Source organism: Medicago sativa, chromosome 1 (genome assembly GCF_051527215.1).
Source record: "Medicago sativa cultivar Bolivia chromosome 1, Bolivia_mono, whole genome shotgun sequence".
Classification (NCBI taxonomy): domain Eukaryota; kingdom Viridiplantae; phylum Streptophyta; class Magnoliopsida; order Fabales; family Fabaceae; genus Medicago; species Medicago sativa.
In genome coordinates, this window is record NC_140749.1 from 6,790,339 (window position 1) to 6,809,152 (window position 18,814).

Below are 18,814 nucleotides of genomic sequence, written 5' to 3' on the forward strand. Positions count from 1 at the left end.
TGAGACATACATTTATTTCATCCAATAAAAGAGTGAATGTTAAAAAAAGCGTTCATGACACACTCTACAATCTACACTTGATATCTAAATGACACCCACAAAAAATGTGTACCGATAAAAAAATAACATAAAAAACATTTTTTTTGAAAGAGTAACATAAAAAACATTGTTTTTTGAAATAATAACAAAACTAAATTATTGTTTCTTTTCACTCACCATGTCCAAGTGTAGATATCGCAGGACATTCAAAATCCCTTGTAGAACTCAAGTCGTTCCATCAAACAAAGTTTCTAACATAATGAACTGCAGTTCAAATAACACTATAGGTTGCTAATTCTACACTTATACATTCAAGATTTTGGCTTAAAGATGAGTATGAGTAACAACTAACGAGGTATATATAAAGAGGTTTGCTTGACATGGTGACACCTCTCAAAAACTCTTCTATTTTCTCTCTTTCTACATTTTTTCAGCAACCAAACAACTCTCCACTTATTTTGCTCTGATTTATTGTTCATATTTATAGCCAAAATATAGGTTAAGATCATTTGTGGATGAGAAAGATGCCAAAAAAATGCTAGTGCCTAAACTGCAAGGTTGTTGATTGCGCAGAGTTGCATGTGATATTTGGACTTTGGAGCACAAAAATGGAATTTTGAAAAAAGCAAATGGAAAAGTTAAATTGAAGTTATATTCAGAATGGCAAATCATATTTTGGCATGTTGGTTATACTTCTTCATACTCGCTGTAATATTTTTATTTTATGTTTGACATTTAGTTAAATTGGTCAAAGATTTGGTGAAATTGGTTAGAGAGTGAAGCACAGAGAAGGTTGTAGACTTTGTCCTTCTCTTTCTTTTTTAAAATTTGTTTTTATTGTATTTTGTATTATTATTTTTTTAGTGAAAGATTAAGAATAAACAGTTATTTTAGTTATTTACATACGCTACATATATATTGGCTTGCATAACAAGCAATTTTGTTGACTTGTAGTTTTAGTCAAGTGAGATTTTTAGCCATTTTAGGTGAATCAAACCAGCCTCCATTGAAGAAAATACGAGAGTTCAATTTGGGATCCTTTACCGCCATGTCAACCAGCGTATAAATTTGACTAAAAATGTCATACAAGTTGCATATATTCTTACAAAAAAGTCAGACTAGTTCTTTACATGTGGTAATTTGATTATTATCTGATAACTAAAAAGAGATTAGTAAGCAACTCTGGCTCTATCTAAAATATATAGGAAGCAAATCTGGTCATTATGGTCATTACATTGATCTAATCCAAACGGTATATTGACATGTTTTCTTGCCATAAACAAAAATAATTAAAATGTACATGTTAAAGCTCATGTATGTTAGTATGGTTTATTATACAGTCCCTAAATAAAAAAATATATTTCACTTTTATCATCTAAATAATTTTTTTCCAACATTCTCCCAAGTTCGAAAAAAAACAAATACTTCCATTGCCCTGCTTCGTATATATGTAGATTACACTTTATACGCAGAACAAATTTGCATCTAGCAAAGTATGAATTATGAAATGTGTGCTATTAATGTTTTTTTTTGAAGAAGTGTGCTATTAATGTTATATATATATATAATAGACACAAAATGTTTTTTCAAGAGAAGATGCTTATAGCATTTCATGAAAAATAACATTATAAATACAACCTGGGGTATTAAGATAAATAACGGGACTAACTAATAATGTGGTCTCTCCTGCAAGCGCACGAGTAACCGCATTTGCTTGTCGCCTAGTAAACTCAACTCGAGAGTCTGTGAATTGATTGGTGAAGAGAGATTGACAAGCCGAAATGATTGCGTGAATTCAGAGACATCATCTTTATGAGAATGGAAAGCATCATGAGTAGTTTTAGAATCCATTGCAAAGTCAGCATTATTGAATTGCATATCGTAACCATTCCAAAGCATGATATAGACCCAAAGCTTCGCCAACATGAACCGAATGAACAACATCAAAGCTTATGGTTTTGGCTAGCACAAAAGCACCGTCATCATCTCTCACACAAATGCCTATGTCGGTTCTGTTCGTAGCAACCGAAAAACCTACATCCACGTTACACTTGAGACGTCCTCGAGGAGGACACTGCCAGTGCACAGGAGCCACTGAAGTCGCGGACAAAGGCTGCAAGTGCACACCAGTTGATGACACCCTGTCATCCTAGTTTATTAGGCACTTTTTATGTAATGTTTGGGCCGTTTTTGATGTAATTCTGGGAGCTAGAAGCCAAAAAGGAGGAAAAACACAAGTTGAGGAAGTCAGGAATCGATCACCGTTGATAAAATTTTTGTTTTATTTTATTTTTGTTGATTTTCTAATGTTGTGTGTTAGTATTATTTTTCTTTGTTGAGATATTTATCGTCCGTAGAGTATGGAAGAGTTTGATGATTGTCTTCTTTTACAACTACGGGATGAAACTGAAAATTGTCTTCTATCCGCACAATGTCGTATACTTGAGGGACAAATCATGAGAGATACATTCGAAAAAGATCTCCTTCGGTTTCTTCCTCATAGATTTGATTTTTGTAGAGAAGGACATATGAGTGACACTTTTGATTATTATGTCCCAATGCCGAAAGAAGATCTGTTGGTCATGGAAGTAGAAGAAGATACGACTTTCATGAAAAATATCAATTGGAAGCAAATTTTACCTACTCAAATTCTTCCCCTAGATTCATATGACGAGAAATTTCATATCACGGATGTTTTGATTGAATTCATGACTGATAATCATGTTTCGATTGAAACATTTGAGAGTCAATGTGAGAGGTTATTTGAGCAAGTGGTTGAGCTTAAGAAGCTGGAGATTGGAGATAAATTCATTGTTGTGGAAAAGAAAGAAGATGAGGGGGAATCAATAAATATTGAGGCTGATCTAGTTGGTAAGGAAACTCAAAAGTCTCAACTTTGGAGAGATTTAGATGTCCAACCAGAAATTCCTCAACAAAACATTTCTCCAAATTTTTTTAGCAACAAGGCAGGGAAAAAGGAAGAGATTGATGAAGTCCTAGAAGCCATTTATGCCTTGTTCATTGTTGTCCACTTGAAAATGATATGGAAGCAACATCATCTATTGCTCAAGTTCATGGAGTTCTTATCCAACAAAAGGAAGAAGAAGGATGATGTGTTCTTTGTATCGTATATGCCACCTTAACAGTGGTTGATGCGTCAAGCTAATGACATTAAAAAAGCGCTTCGTGGGAGGCAACCCACGTCAGTAAGCAATTTTCTAGATTTTTTTTCTGTTTTTGTTATTTGATTCAGTACTTTGTTTCAGTTGTATTTTGATTTGAACTTGAGTAGTGTCCCTTATTTGTACTTGTTCTTGAACTTGTTTATTATTAATGAATTTGTTTGTTTCATGTGACCTATTCCAGTTTAGTAACAGTGATTTGATGAAATGATATTCTGAAAGTTCAAAAAGGAGGAGTGACTTGGTTTTTCAAAGGCGAAGTGTACGGCGTTGCTAGGTAGTCACAACTCCCAGAAATCTCAGTCATAAGGTTCATTGCCAAACTTTGTTTTCCAATTTACTTATATGTTAGATTAGATTTCCATGCAACTACATTTCTAGAACTTGCATTGTTTCTCTACTGTTGATTGGTCTTTGTCATTTACACTTTGAGGCAAAAGTGCTTGGTCCTGTGAGCCTTTTTGAAGCCTACCCTATTTTGTTTACTTTTGCTTTATCCATTTTAAGCCAATTTGAGCCGGTAGGTTTAGAACTTTTTGTTCGGTGACAAACTACAAATGAAGCCTAGAGCCTTTTAGGATGATTAACCCGAAATTTTATTTTTGAGTTAGGCTATGTAGAATGTTGCTAAATGATAAGTTTGGGGTTGCCTTTGGAATTTGCAACCTAATAAGTTTGGGGTGGGGTACTAGAGAACAAGAAAGAAAGAAAGAAAAAGAATGAAAAATACACACAAAATGGTGTATCTAAAAGTTTGAAAAAAAAAAGAGAAGAATGAAATTGAAAAAAAAGGGACACACATTGCTATATCCGAGTAAACTTCAAACTCGAAGTGTCCCAAGTTTTGAAAATGTTCTCTAGGTACCTAGAATCGTTATTTCAAAGGGGAATTGGGGGATTGAATTTTGTTTATCACTTGTAGGAATGCCTAACTCAAATTTTGTGTATCTTACTTATCCAAATATATCCCATCTTTTACCTAAGCCCTGTTATAACCCTAAAGACCTCAAAAGTGTGTAATGACTTTGACTTTGATTGATGTTTAGAAACTTTTCAAGCGTATGGTAATATGTAGACCTGCATGTCGACTGGTAGAACCCTATTTCATAATTTTTGCGTGGAGTTGTGAACTGGTGGATGCGAACAAGTCAAACTAGCTCATCTTTAGCTAGAGGGAGATTGAACTTTTGGGTACTATCATTTCATCAGGTGCCTGTTATTTTACTGTCGTTTGTCACTGTTGCAAGTAAATTCCTTGAGGACAAGGAATAGTTCAAGTTTGGGGTTGTGATGACACCCTGTCATCCTAGTTTATTAGGCACTTTTTATGTAATGTTTGGGCCATTTTTGATGTAATTCTGGGAGCTAGAAGCCAAAAAGGAGGAAAAACACAAGTTGAGGAAGTCAGGAATCGATCACCGTTATTTCCAATCAACCACCGATTTTGCTGCTGAATTTCCAACTTTCAACACTGGAAAAATCGGCTACCGATGGCCTTGCATCGGCTACCGATTCTGCCTTTTCTGGATCGCATATTTTGGGCTTAAGTGAGCAATCGGTTACCGATTGGATGCCATCGGTAACCGATTTTGCCTGTATCTATTTAAAGGAACTCGGTCTCAGACTTAAAGGGACGATTTTTTGGAGATCAAAAGGCATAGAAACACATAGGAGAGTGATTTGGAGCGACTTGGAACATCATTGAAGGGGTTTTAACAAGGTCTATTCATGAATTCACCTTGTAATTCTTCTTCTATTGTTTATTGCTTGATTATGTGTAACTAAACTCTCCTTTGTTGGGGATGAGTAGACCTAGATGAACATGTTTATTATGACCTAGTTTATTTTATTGATTGAAATTCATATGATTGTTTCTCTTATTTCCGTTCTTAATGCTTTTTATTGTGTCGACCGCCTTTAAATTGATTTACGGTTTATTTTGTGATACGGAAGTGGAATTGATAAACGCTTTGAAATAAGAGATCCTTGCCTTTGTAATCTAGGAATAGATACAAACCCTTGGAATCATTAAGAGAATTCTTGTTCGTTAATGCTTAACCCTAATCTTCAAATTCACTAAGGAATTAGGTCTTTATTTTAGGTTTAAAGTTTTTGTCACCAAGGAATTAGGGCAAGAATAAATTAGATAATTCGGTAACGATCATATGAGTCGATTCAATAGTTGAGACTAAGTTATTAGCTTTTCATGGTCATCTAGCGAAACTCATCCCTAGCATCTTTCTCCCATTAATCTTAATCACTTTATTTTCCGTTATTTTCATTATTGCACTAAAAACAAATCTCGTACCTTTTTGTTCAAATAAGTCTTAAATACAATTCAATAAGTATAACGCAATCCTCGAGTTCGATACTCGGTTTTACCGTTTTAACTTTACTACTTGCACGATTTCGTACACTTGCGAAATTCGCCATCACCAGTCTGCTGCAAAATACGACTTGGTGGCTGCATATGTGTGCCTTGGTGATTGGAATCAGTTCGGGTAGTATTTGCGTGTTGCCACTCTTCAATCATGACGCACGATCTATCAACAGTCATGGCACACGACTCATTCTTGTTCTCCCAAACCTTCAAAATGTTTAGATGAGTTGAGTATCAAAGTTCGGATGACACTTATAAAACTATATCTTATATACAAATTATCTTAGAAACATATCATCTTGAGAAGTTATACTCATGTTTTTATTGAGTATGAGTCAACTTCTTCCCGACCAAACTAACACATAATAACTATATTCTAATAGTACTTCGACCATCCCATCTTGTATAAGAGTAACTAGGTTAGGTCGAGGGAGTTAAAAAGTGAAATCATAAGGGTCATTGTTTGAAACCCCGTCATAAATACTAATGATACTAAAAATGATAGACTAACCAATGAGAAATAAGATTTAGCAAAAAATCATCAAGGTTTTGGGAGAAAAAGTGAAGTCAATAAAAATGGATTGACCGGAATACATTGTTCGCAAGGTTCCTTCACCCGAAATACTCCCTCCGTTTCAAAATACATGTCCATTTTAGAGAAATTACACATACCAAGGAATCAAATAAATGTTGTCATTTTTGATGCAATTCTTTGTGTTTTTTCTATAATACCCTTACTCATTTATTATTTCATTCTATTATTTCTCTCTCTACAATAAATATATAAGGGTATTATTGATAAACCAATAATTAATGTTGCATTGAAACTTGAAAGGGACAAGTAAAGTGAAACAAAATTATTCTCCAAAATGGACAAGTATTGTGAAACGGAGGGAGTAGCATTTTTCATTAACAAATTATGAAATTGTTCGCAAGGTTCCTTCCCCCGAAATAGCATTTTTCATTAACAAATTATGAAAACAAGCCAAATTTACAAATCTTGTGGCATCCCTACATAAATAGAAAACAACTAATTTAATTATACATCCAAAACACAAGATTCAATTAAAAAGAGATTATGATTCAATTAAATCCATCTCTTAATTTCTTACAATAACTCACACATTGCTAAGACTAAAAAAGTTCCAATTCAATTCAACAATTAAATTCAGAAAGCAACAACATTTCTTCTATGTCCAACAGCATAACTCTTTGATCTAGGATAAGAATCAGCAACAAAACCAACTTTTCCTTCAACACTAGAATCAAAAGGCATATCCTCATCAATCTTAGCCATTCCAACACTACTAGACTTAGGTAACCCTTTATTCAATTTCTGCTGTTGTTGTTGCTTGAGAACTAAATCCACATCAATTCTATTAACTAAAGTTCTAGCAGAAGCAGCCCTAACAAGCTCAGCAAAATCTTCATTACCCTCTAATGATGCTGATGATCTTCTTGATGATGATCTTCTTGATGTTCCTGCACTTTGACTTCTTGATAAAGAAAATTTACTAGCAGCATCCATTGGATAACTTCCATAACTCATATTTTGACCACAGTTTGTTATGCTTCTTACGTATGCATCTCTTGCTTTTCCTAATGCTCTTATTGGTGAACACATGATCCTCACAAACATGTTTTGGTTCTGTCCCTTCCTCATCATAATTAAGAAAGATGGTTTAAGAATTTTTTTGAGAGAGAATAGTTTGAATGTGAATATGTGAAGTGGGTTTGAATTGTAGTTGTGAATCGGGCTTTGTGTTTATGTGTATATATATGATGTGATATTATGATATGAAACCGTGAGCAGAAGCAATGGGAAGACTTTTTCATAGCACACCGGATTGAGAAAACGTTGTTAGGATTAAACTATTGTAGATAAGAATGAATACTGTGAAACGTGTTCAACTTTGATTATAAAATTTAGTGTATAGTTTGATTTAAGGAACATTATTATTATTTAGTCTAGGTGTTGAAAATTGAAAACGAGTGAAATAGGTGACTTGTTGGAGCCTAGCTATGCAGATAAGTTTGATTATTTCTCTTCAAATTAATTAATTTAAAATTACATTGTAGCTAATACCCCATTAATCTAGTTTGTGTGTGAATGTGCTCGTGAGCTTAGCTCAGTTGGTATGGACAATAAAGTCCGAGGTTCGAACCCCGGCCACCAACAAAAAAAAAGTTTGTGTGTGAATGGGCTACTTACATAGTAGCTACCCAATTAATTTACTTATTTCTTGATGTAAAAAAACTAATTTTTTATTGTTAGTTTTTTTTTTGAAAGTTTTTTTTTAGGCTTAAATGTGTAATTAGTCCCTACACTTTCATCACATTTTGGTATTAGTCCCTACACTTTTTTTTGTTTGGTTTAGGTCCCTGCACTTTTAAAAAAAATTGGATTTAGTCCCTGCCGTTAGTCAACTGTTAAAAAAAAAAGAAAAGGAAACAGAATACCACGTGGCATGCAATTACTGGGCCACGTGGCACTATACAAAATTGGTTTTGCAAAATTCATTAAAAATTAAATAAACAAAAAGCTTTAATTTTTTTAATATTTCAATCAGTAAAAATTAGCAACCAACTTCATCCCGTGAATCCACCATCACCACACAACCTCATCTCCTTCTTCCTGTTTTGCTTCATCAACACCCAAATCATCTTCTTTATCTTAGATTCTTTAAAAACTCAACAACCCAAAAACACAAACAACAACAATATTAAACCCAGAAATTCACCAATGAATCAATCACCATTCAAAATCCTATTATTAATTAATACTATAAGTTCATAAGGCCTTGAAATCACAGAAGGGGTCCGAAAATTCAGAAATAATAAAAATAAAAAACGAATCAAAATCCAATAACATGTTTGGGTTGTGGGAATAAGGGAATTTGAAAGAGAACATCGAAGAGTTGACGAAGATGATGAATACGACATTAATTTTGAAGATTGGGAGTGACGATGGATTTGAAAGATGGAGATATAGGTTCCTGTATTATTAATTTTTGTGTTATGTGTAAGGAGGAAGTGGGTGATAGTGGTGTGAGTGAGAACTTGTTGTGGAAGAAATATGTGAGCTGATACGTTTTCGAAGATCCCGTAGAAGTTTATTTTTTGTTTTATTTCAGAATTAATTGTTTTATGCAAATTAATTAATTAATACTATTATTAATTATAAACTTATAACTAAAACCACTTGTATGGTGCCACATGGCCCAATAATCGCATGCCACATGTCATTCTGCTATCCTTCACTTTTTTTTAACAGTTGACTAACGGTAGGGACTAAATCCAATTTTTTTACAAAGTGCAGGGACCTAAACCAAACAAAAATAAGTGTAGGGACTAATACCAAAATGTGATGAAAGTGTAGGGACTAATTACACATTTAAGCCTTTTTTTTATTGTTAGTTATTATGTTAATTTTTTTTCTTTTGGTCACAATTCGAACTTTGGTTATTTCATTCATTCAACCCGTAGCTTAAACTAGCAATTGAGTTATCTAGTCCTCCAATTAAATTTTATTGATTTACAATGGATAAAAAATCTGCAATTTTTCTATCAAATATTAACCAACGCCACTATGTTCGATGATAATCAGTTTGGTTCGAGTGATTCCATCATACCATAAGACATAATTTGAAAACCAAGAAAAGTGACATTTTATATATATTATAAAGATTTGAAAAAGTAAATTTTAAAATTTACCTAGATAAAGTAAATTCTCAATTTTTAAACATGTTGGATTCACCGGTTTGAAATCATGAACTCATACCTCCCTAAACTGAGCCACTTAAGTATAACCAGATCAACACAAACTAAGCTCAAATCAAACACTTGGGATTGGGTCAAGGAATTAATAGTGCTGACCCGCAAGCATGAACATTGAACACCCTTAAGTAAAGGATAATAGAAGAACTGCTAGTGCTAAAAATGCATGCTATTTAAAAATGCATGCCATTTGCGCACATTATTGCGGACAGAGTGCTTACCTACATTTTGTAATCATTTTATAGATAATATTGAAAGAATTGTTGTTGTGACTTGTAAGTTGTACTACTACTCTCTCTTTTTCCTTCCTTCTTTTATTGACTTTAATAATATTAAATCAAAACGCTATTCACGACATGCTTTGTATTAATTACGATGATTTTTATATCAAAAAAATACTATGTTTTAGTGCATCCAACAAGATATGAATTGATTTTTGCATTCTTGACGACTAAGGGTAAGGGAGCTTCTTCTTAGCCAAAAAGACATGGATCCAACCTATTCTCGATGTGGAAATTGGAGAAGCTCTAGACTTTCTTTTGGTTCTAAATTGGGTTCATGAGACACAACTGAAAAATGTTGATTTTGAGCTTGATGTTGCAACCTTAAAAACGTCTCAGAATGTTGATGCTATTATTAGCTTTTGTAGGCTTACGTTTGGTAATTGTAGAAAATTTAGTGTTGTGGACAAATCAATGAAGTTCTTCGCGTTCTTACAAAGGTGACTGCATCTCTAGCTAGCTATATTTCAATTGTTTATCGATAATTCCATTTGTATTTTAGATACATTTGAAGACGAATGTTAGTTGTTAATATATTGTTAGAGTCTAGAGGAGAGGGGAAAATGTTAACGGTAAGATATAAATATTTATCATTGGACTACACCTTTGAAGACTCTTGTATTTGAGATATTGTTTATAATATCTTTCTTGAAACAGTCATATATAATGGTTTTACTTGCTTCCTGTTTGATACATTTGATACAACTTTTTCACACTTTAAAAATAGGTTACGCATAAAGTGTAGAATCCACGTGAATTTTACTCAATTAAAAGAGTGAGTGTTGACAAGAAAGTGTCCATAGTATATCTCTAATTTGATTGCATTTGTAATCAAATTTTTCAGTTGGACTCTGAGGTTCATTAGGATCGGGACAAACATCAATGCTCAGTAAACGCTAGTAGAGTTACTTATAAATCACCATAAAAAAGATCATCACATTGACAATTGAAATTGAACTCACAACGGATGAGTCTCCAAGTAATTTCCGTTACGACTTTTGCTCCATATTTTTAAGTCAACACATGTGTACCATTCGTATTTTAAATAAATTTATACAAAGATGTTTAGAAAATTATAGAAATCTCTTCCAATTTTTTTAACAAAATATGAATTAAATATAAATTTTTAATTAAATAAAACTTAAAAATTCTTATTAATAATTTATCACATGTTTGAAAAACTAGAGGTTTGCAAGAAATCAAACACATGTCTTTAGTGCTATTTAGGGAGAACTGTTCATCCCCAATGGCTTGCTGTGGGATTAAGTTGATTATTTTAATTGCTTAGAAATTTTTATAGGGGGTGGCCCATTTAGTTTGGCTATTGATTAAGTTTAGCTAGGGAATGAGAGATAATTAGGATGGCGATTTAACTATTATCAGAGTAGTAGGTCGTCAGCTACTGCAGCACGGTACTCAAAAACTTTCTGCAGGTCTGGCACACTTAAGATACTATATCCCATAAAATGTTGAATTAAAGCTATTTGTTTTACAATAATTTAAGCACTTTACAGCTGGAAAGGACTGCAAATGCAGACTGACATAAACAAAAAACACTTTTCAACTTTCAAGCATCTCTATAATACTCTATTACTCTATAAACAATCTCCATAAATAGTGGAAGACGCCTTCCTATGAAGCATTGGTGTTCAGCTGCATTTGTGGTGGGTTTCCCCATTCCATTAAAAAGATTCCAGTTTTAAACCTTTTCATCTCTTCTTGATCCTTTTCTATCTTTAAGGTATTATTTTTCTATGCAATCTGTCCAATAAAGAAGAAAACTTTCACTTAAAATACTTGTTAATTCATATGAACATGTTATAACTAAATCTGCAGAGAACAAAAATTTCTCAGCATGGGCTAAATCTGCACTTATATTGTTGCTCATGTATATGTTAAAACTACTGATTCAATTGCTCCTACAATGAAATTTGTACTAAACATGTTCAATTGTTTGAATGTACGACAGGTACCATGAAAAATTAGATATGAGCTCTTACCAAGAAATGAATTGCTCTTTCTACAGCTTACAAACATGAAAGAATCGGTGAGATTGTTTACTACTTCTAACTACAATATTTAACCTATTTAACATAAGTGTTATAGCCTCTCATAATTGATCATGTACAGAACTTAAACTGAAATTCAAACTCAAGAAAGAGCATTTTTTATCTATAAATCACTAAACCATACAAAACATAAACTCAAAAGAGATTTAGTCAAGAAATAGAAAAGCCAAACAGACCTTATGTCAAGGAGTTCTTGGGCTTTTTGCTGTATCTTCACAAGATTTAGCCAAACAGACCTTCTGTGCAAAAATGAAAGTGATGACTACATAACAAAACAAACTATGAAAAATACATATTAATATGACACCAATGCATATCCAACCACATCAATATAATTTGATGACCAAAAAGAGTTTGCCAAAAATTGAGACATTGAGGTGGATGTATAGTCATTACAAAAAGCACCATTATCATACAAATCAGGTTAGCCCATTTAACATACACCTAAAGGTTTTTTTAAAAAGCCAGATTAAATTCCATAGATCAATAAGTGACCAAGATACATAGATGTTCGAAACAAGTAGAAGCGTAAAAAAAGCATACATAGATGTTCAAAAAAAATAAAAATCTACAAAACTCGCATACATAGGCTGTCATGGTTGAGTGTGTAAAAAAATGATAACATTTTAAACGGAACTAACAAACTTTCAATTTAGCAGAAAGCAAAAGGTTTAATACCTGCAGTTAGTCTCTGATGTTGAAGGCGATTTTTTCTGTTGCAAGGACAGTACAACCTCTACCATCACATGAAATGTGTATTTGGAAAGGTCTTTTTCTCTTTTTATTGTGGTGATTAAAATTATCATCCTTTCTGCAGCAGTTTGAAATTCAACCTGAAAGGAAATCAACACAATCAATCAATATTTATCTTACGTTTGAAAAAGAGGTTAACGAGCAAGCAAAATATTCAATAATGTAACATTCCCATTATTTAATTTTTCTTTAAATTTTTTGTTGTATCAAAGATTCTTGACACCTCTTTTCAGATTGGAGAAGAACGGGATAACAACTACACCAACATCACTGCACTGGTGCTTTCTTATATGGATTGAGATCCAACAACATCGCAACAACTACAACTCATAAGACTAAAGCTTCCACTTATTCAAAGGTGTTGATCAAATTTCTGCTATACATCCTTTTATGATATTCATTAAACTTCTGCCATCCTCTTCATTTAGGAAGGTGGATGCCCTCATTATGAAAGAAAATGCTAGATCTTCTAAATTCCCAGGTTTGGGGTATATAAAATTGTCGAGTGTAAGCACGGGTTTATGATGCTAAGTTGAACATTACACTTTATTATGGTAGTTGAGTATTCTTTACCTTTATAGACTTGGGCAAAAGGAAGTGCTATAATTGAAAGTATGCCATGGAAAGTTCAGTGCATACGGTGCAACCAGCAGATGTGCTACAATCAAAAATTCAAAGCAAGGTCTATCAAAAAGCACTTAAAATGAAGATTACCGGCTTGAAGCACTCTCATCTAAGATGAATCTATCACTCATCACCGTATGCCTTCCTCCACATGAGCAATCCTACCAAAAAACAAACAAGATCCCTCCTTATGTCCAGCTCCCTACCAATTACATTAAGCATACCCAAAACAGTTGCAACCTCAAAATTGAGAATACGTTATTTTTCTTAACCTTTAAACAAGTAAAAAAAAAAAAAATCTTCAAAATAGTCATCAAGGCATTTCAGAACGACAAGGCAGCCGCAACATAAAACTTTCATAATTATGTGGTATAACCCATTTACAAAATTATTAATTAGTATATTATCATATACTCCCTCCGTCCTAAGTTACAAGCAAAAAAAAAGATTTTCACACTTACTAAGAAAACTAAAATATTGTGGTTTGTAGTATAATTTCTTGTGTTATCCTTGGAATAAGTTTTATAGAAAGATGTAAAAACAATTTTTATTGGTTATTAGTTATAGAAAAAATGAAAGGGAGAGCATAATGAATGCAAATTGCAATTAATTGCTATTTGGAAAAGATGATTTTTTGAAAAAACATAATTAAATATGATAAAAGTTAGTTTTTTTTGCTTATAATTTGGGATCAAGAAAATGAGTTTTTTTTGCTTATAATTTGGGACGGAGGGAGTACTAATCAATGTATTACCATATACTAATAATGGTGTAACCCCAAATAAATATAAGATAACGGTTTATTTGGTTTCCTACTTCTTTTTTTTTTTTTTTTGAATAATGGTTTCCTAATAAATACATACACAGTAAACAAACATTTGCGTAATTAGTGTACTCCTATATACCTAAAATTAGTATATGGGAAACCAAAAATCTAAACTCAGACACAACATATATCAGCTTCAATCATTAATTAAAAATTAACATTTGGTCCCATTTAAGTGAATATTTTCACAACAGAAAAAACACAGACAAAAAATAGACATCCGAATTGCTTCGTTCAGTGAGAATGATATTTAACAATTGTCAACAGATAGAGGCTGTCATTTGGTAGATAAAATAGTGTTGCCGAAATACGGCATCGCATTCTTTCATAGTAATTAAAGTAACCTAAAAGCTGAAGCTTTGAACTAATATCCCACCTTATAATACTTGACTCTTATTTCACTCATATTTCAAAACATGATGTTATATTCGATTTTTTTATATAAAATCAGAATAAAAAACATTTGATTTTATAAAATTAGTGGATAAATTAGAATCCCAAATCAAGTGTATGAGAAAGAGAACACAGTACAATGCTTTTAAAGTAATTCACACTGTAGTTCAAAATGTTTGTTCCAAAAGTTTCTGAAAACTAAAAAGGGGGAAAAACTCATAGCAACAAATACGTGACATAATAAGGAATAACGTAGAAAATACATGAGAAGAAAGAGCAAAGAAAATCAAAGAAAAAAGACATACCAAACAATTGATCGAAAGAAAACTGAAAATAATTTGGATGCCCATGCTGGTGTGTGATTCTTTCGTCTATGTTGTGGAGGATACTCGATTGAAGGAACAAGAACAATTTGGTCGGAAAGTTCTTTCAAAAGAGATGACCATTTTTGGATCTACCCCTTTGTGATTCTGTTTGACTATATAAATAGAGAAGGTTGAGGAAAAAACGAAAACTCGACTCTTCTAGCCAAACGAGGCTGATTTCGGCGGCGGTTGGGGAGAAAAGGTTGTCGCGGCTGTTGTGGGGGAGGATGAATCAGATCTGTAAATTAGGGTTTCTAATGAGAAATGAGAGTGAGAGAGTAGGGTAGTCGCTGGTTTCATGTGGGAGACTGGGTTCGGCCCAATTCTGTTTAGTGAAGTGGTGTAGGCCTAAAACGATGGTGTGGATAGCAATATGTCCAAAATGATATTTTTTTTTTATATTACATTTAAAAAAATCAATTTCAACCTTTACTTCAAAAAAAAAAAACAATTTCAACCTTAAATATTATATTATTTATTTTAAAAACACTTACACTCTGAAATATATCTCACAAAAAAATTATAAGCTTGCAAAGATAAGCTATAAACTCATCATGGAAGCTATAAATTTATTTAGTTTGGTAAACCAATTTAAAGTAAGGGACAATTTAGTAAATATCCCCCAAGCTATTTGTTATAAAATAAAACTGGGTCTAAGATCCTTCAAAGGAAAGGGTCTAAGTTGACAAATTAGTGCAAGTTAACAAATATGTTTTAATGAAAATTACTAAAGTAACCCTCAAACTATTAGTTTCAAATAACAAAGATAAAGGATTTCTTTGTCTAAATGAAAAGTGCATGGGTGAAAAAGGGAAACAAGGTGAACAGTTTAGAACAAAAAGGGGTATTTTTTACATTGTGAAGTTGAACAGTATGTGAAAGGATGTGCTCTTTATCAATGCATCTTTAGCACAACAAAGTACAGAAAGAGAGATTGTATTCTTCTTTGTGGATTTCCCCTTGATGGTTAATATTATGTATGTGTGCTTTGGTGGTTTTTGTATTATTGCTGCTGTTGCTGAGTGATAATATTTATTCTTAACCGAATATATTTGGTCTGCTCACGTTGTTTTCTAACTTAAATAAAAATTAACAGGATATTCCAGCCGTGCGTTGCACGGGTTCGTACACTAGTTTATTAAACATAACTGCAAAAAATCTCTAAATATACACATAAATTCATTTAAAAACAAAGACCAAAAGTTATAACATAAAACATTTTAAGGACTTCTTTCAAAAAAAAAAACATTTTAAGGACTAAAATTTACTGAACTCTTCCGAAGGATTAAAAACAAAATTTAAAATATTTATATATAGAGCAGAAAATCATTTAATCCTTTACCTTTTTAAGGATTGTATATTACTCCGATCTTTTAGCAGATTATACTATTACACAGCAGCACGTCTCTGAAAATAATTGGACTGAAGAGTTGGAGGCTTTATGCTTCGAGAAGAATAGAAGGCTTTTCCATAATCCCATGTTGGCGACTGAGAGAGACTCCTTTGAATATAGTTTGACGAATTTGTCACCCATGTTCCTTTTACCTACTAAAATTACCTACTGATAGAGACTCATGTGAATTTGTCACTTAATGATTTGATCTAGAAGATCTCAAATTTTAATTTTGCTTTTTTATGTATTGCAATTTTTGAGAGAGAAAATATGAGACATAAATTTCACCTAAAAAACACATTTTAATCTCAAGGAAAAAACCCACAAGCTTTAAAAAATAAAAACTCCATCTATTTTTTTAGTGTCAAGAGAATAAGGAGAAAATTGATCGTCATTCACAGAGAAATTTGTTAACATTTTTTTTTTTGGATGAAGGCAACTCATGTTAACATTGGTTTAAGCTTTTATATTTGGTGTCGAGCTCGTTTGTTTGTTTGGACATCGGCTGATTTGTGTTTGTATGCTTTGTTTGTGACACGTTGTGATGTAAACTCTTTGAGGTCTTTTTTTGACACATATAAGGACTCTAATATATTCCATTTGCTTCTTAAAAAAAAATATTTGTTTCTAAGAAAAGACTCAATTAAGAATTGGGATCAAAGTGGGCTCAATCCCCTTAAATTATTCGTCCAGTTGCATTTTGCACTCTACCTAGAATCTAATTTTTTTTTTCCAAGATCCCATTGGAATTTAATTGATCATGGGTATTGGGTTGAACTAATCTCCAATTGCATATTTCAGTTTGGCAAAAAAGAATTAGAGCTAAGGATGAGAAAGAAGATGAACTAAATTGGGTCTTTTTTTTTTATGAAAAAGTTTTTCTTTTCTAGTTGAACATGGGCATGAATATGATGTTTTTTAATTTTTTTGGGTGATATTCAAGGTGGAGTGAAGGAAAAGATAAGTGAGAATGGGAGGTTGAAGATAGTGTAAAAAATTTATGTTGTAGAGAGACTATTATAACCCATGTGGTTCTATTTAATCCAATGGTTCAAAGTGCATTAGACCAACATGGACAAATTTAACACCGGTCTATTTTATGCTTTTGTCGCGTGTGAAATGTATTGAAATATATACTAATTTCTAATCTCATTTTAGACTCACTTAATTGTCTTAGTTATTTAGTTCATTAATCATGCAGTCAAATATATTCATATATTTAGACATAATCATGTAAACAAAGATAAACATGTAATTAATGAGTTAGGGAAATGAGAATACTAGGTAGGTGTTAGCCTTCATTTTTATCTTGTGTATATTTGACAGCTAAAAGAAGGTTCAAAAGCTGCAAAATAAGTCCATGATTGGAAGTTGCTGAGTTTGACACGTACTGAGAGTTTTCGATAGAAATCAGAGTCCGACAAGCATTGGAATAAATCTTATTTTTAACAGTTGACTAACGGTAGGGACTAAATCCAATTTTTTTGCAAAGTGCAGGGACCTAAACCAAACAAAAATAAGTGTAGGGACTAATACCAAAATGTGATGAAAGTGTAGGGACTAATTACACATTTAAGCCTTTTTTTTATTGTTAGTTATTATGTTAATTTTTTTTCTTTTGGTCACAATTCGAACTTTGGTTATTTCATTCATTCAACCCGTAGCTTAAACTAGCAATTGAGTTATCTAGTCCTCCAATTAAATTTTATTGATTTACAATGGATAAAAAATCTGCAATTTTTCTATCAAATATTAACCAACGCCACTATGTTCGATGATAATCAGTTTGGTTCGAGTGATTCCATCATACCATAAGACATAATTTGAAAACCAAGAAAAGTGACATTTTATATATATTATAAAGATTTGAAAAAGTAAATTTTAAAATTTACCTAGATAAAGTAAATTCTCAATTTTTAAACATGTTGGATTCACCGGTTTGAAATCATGAACTCATACCTCCCTAAACTGAGCCACTTAAGTATAACCAGATCAACACAAACTAAGCTCAAATCAAACACTTGGGATTGGGTCAAGGAATTAATAGTGCTGACCCGCAAGCATGAACATTGAACACCCTTAAGTAAAGGATAATAGAAGAACTGCTAGTGCTAAAAATGCATGCTATTTAAAAATGCATGCCATTTGCGCACATTATTGCGGACAGAGTGCTTACCTACATTTTGTAATCATTTTATAGATAATATTGAAAGAATTGTTGTTGTGACTTGTAAGTTGTACTACTACTCTCTCTTTTTCCTTCCTTCTTTTATTGACTTTAATAATATTAAATCAAAACGCTATTCACGACATGCTTTGTATTAATTACGATGATTTTTATATCAAAAAAATACTATGTTTTAGTGCATCCAACAAGATATGAATTGATTTTTGCATTCTTGACGACTAAGGGTAAGGGAGCTTCTTCTTAGCCAAAAAGACATGGATCCAACCTATTCTCGATGTGGAAATTGGAGAAGCTCTAGACTTTCTTTTGGTTCTAAATTGGGTTCATGAGACACAACTGAAAAATGTTGATTTTGAGCTTGATGTTGCAACCTTAAAAACGTCTCAGAATGTTGATGCTATTATTAGCTTTTGTAGGCTTACGTTTGGTAATTGTAGAAAATTTAGTGTTGTGGACAAATCAATGAAGTTCTTCGCGTTCTTACAAAGGTGACTGCATCTCTAGCTAGCTATATTTCAATTGTTTATCGATAATTCCATTTGTA

General features: G+C 32.5%; 2 protein-coding genes and 2 long non-coding RNA genes across 12 annotated transcripts; 2 read left to right on the forward strand and 2 right to left on the reverse strand.

The window, feature by feature from the left end:
- Positions 1–2,399: 2,399 nt before the first annotated feature.
- Positions 2,400–4,850, forward strand: LOC146952140 (uncharacterized). Its single transcript, XM_085758274.1, has one exon. The coding sequence runs from the start codon at positions 2,400–2,402 to the stop codon at positions 3,180–3,182; it is 783 nt and encodes a 260-aa protein (XP_085614400.1). The 3' UTR covers positions 3,183–4,850.
- A 1,692-nt stretch (positions 4,851–6,542) lies between these two features.
- Positions 6,543–7,310, reverse strand: LOC146952141 (uncharacterized). Its single transcript, XM_085758285.1, has one exon. The coding sequence runs from the start codon at positions 7,265–7,267 to the stop codon at positions 6,770–6,772; it is 498 nt and encodes a 165-aa protein (XP_085614411.1). The 5' UTR covers positions 7,268–7,310; the 3' UTR covers positions 6,543–6,769.
- A 3,788-nt stretch (positions 7,311–11,098) lies between these two features.
- Positions 11,099–14,955, reverse strand: LOC146952142 (uncharacterized). 9 transcript variants are annotated; one of them, XR_015033978.1, is made up of 5 exons: positions 14,630–14,955; positions 13,055–13,139; positions 12,407–12,561; positions 11,905–11,967; positions 11,099–11,420 (listed from the first exon to the last, which is right to left on the reverse strand). It is a non-coding gene; the product is annotated as an uncharacterized LOC146952142 (long non-coding RNA). The 9 variants fall into 9 exon arrangements; XR_015033967.1 differs by lacking the exon at positions 13,055–13,139 and adding an exon at positions 13,196–13,266; XR_015033970.1 differs by having other exon boundaries at positions 11,905–11,964; positions 13,055–13,266.
- On the forward strand, positions 11,611–12,562 carry LOC146952143 (uncharacterized). The gene is made up of 2 exons (XR_015033980.1): positions 11,611–11,706; positions 12,388–12,562. It is a non-coding gene; the product is annotated as an uncharacterized LOC146952143 (long non-coding RNA).
- Positions 14,956–18,814: the final 3,859 nt, after the last annotated feature.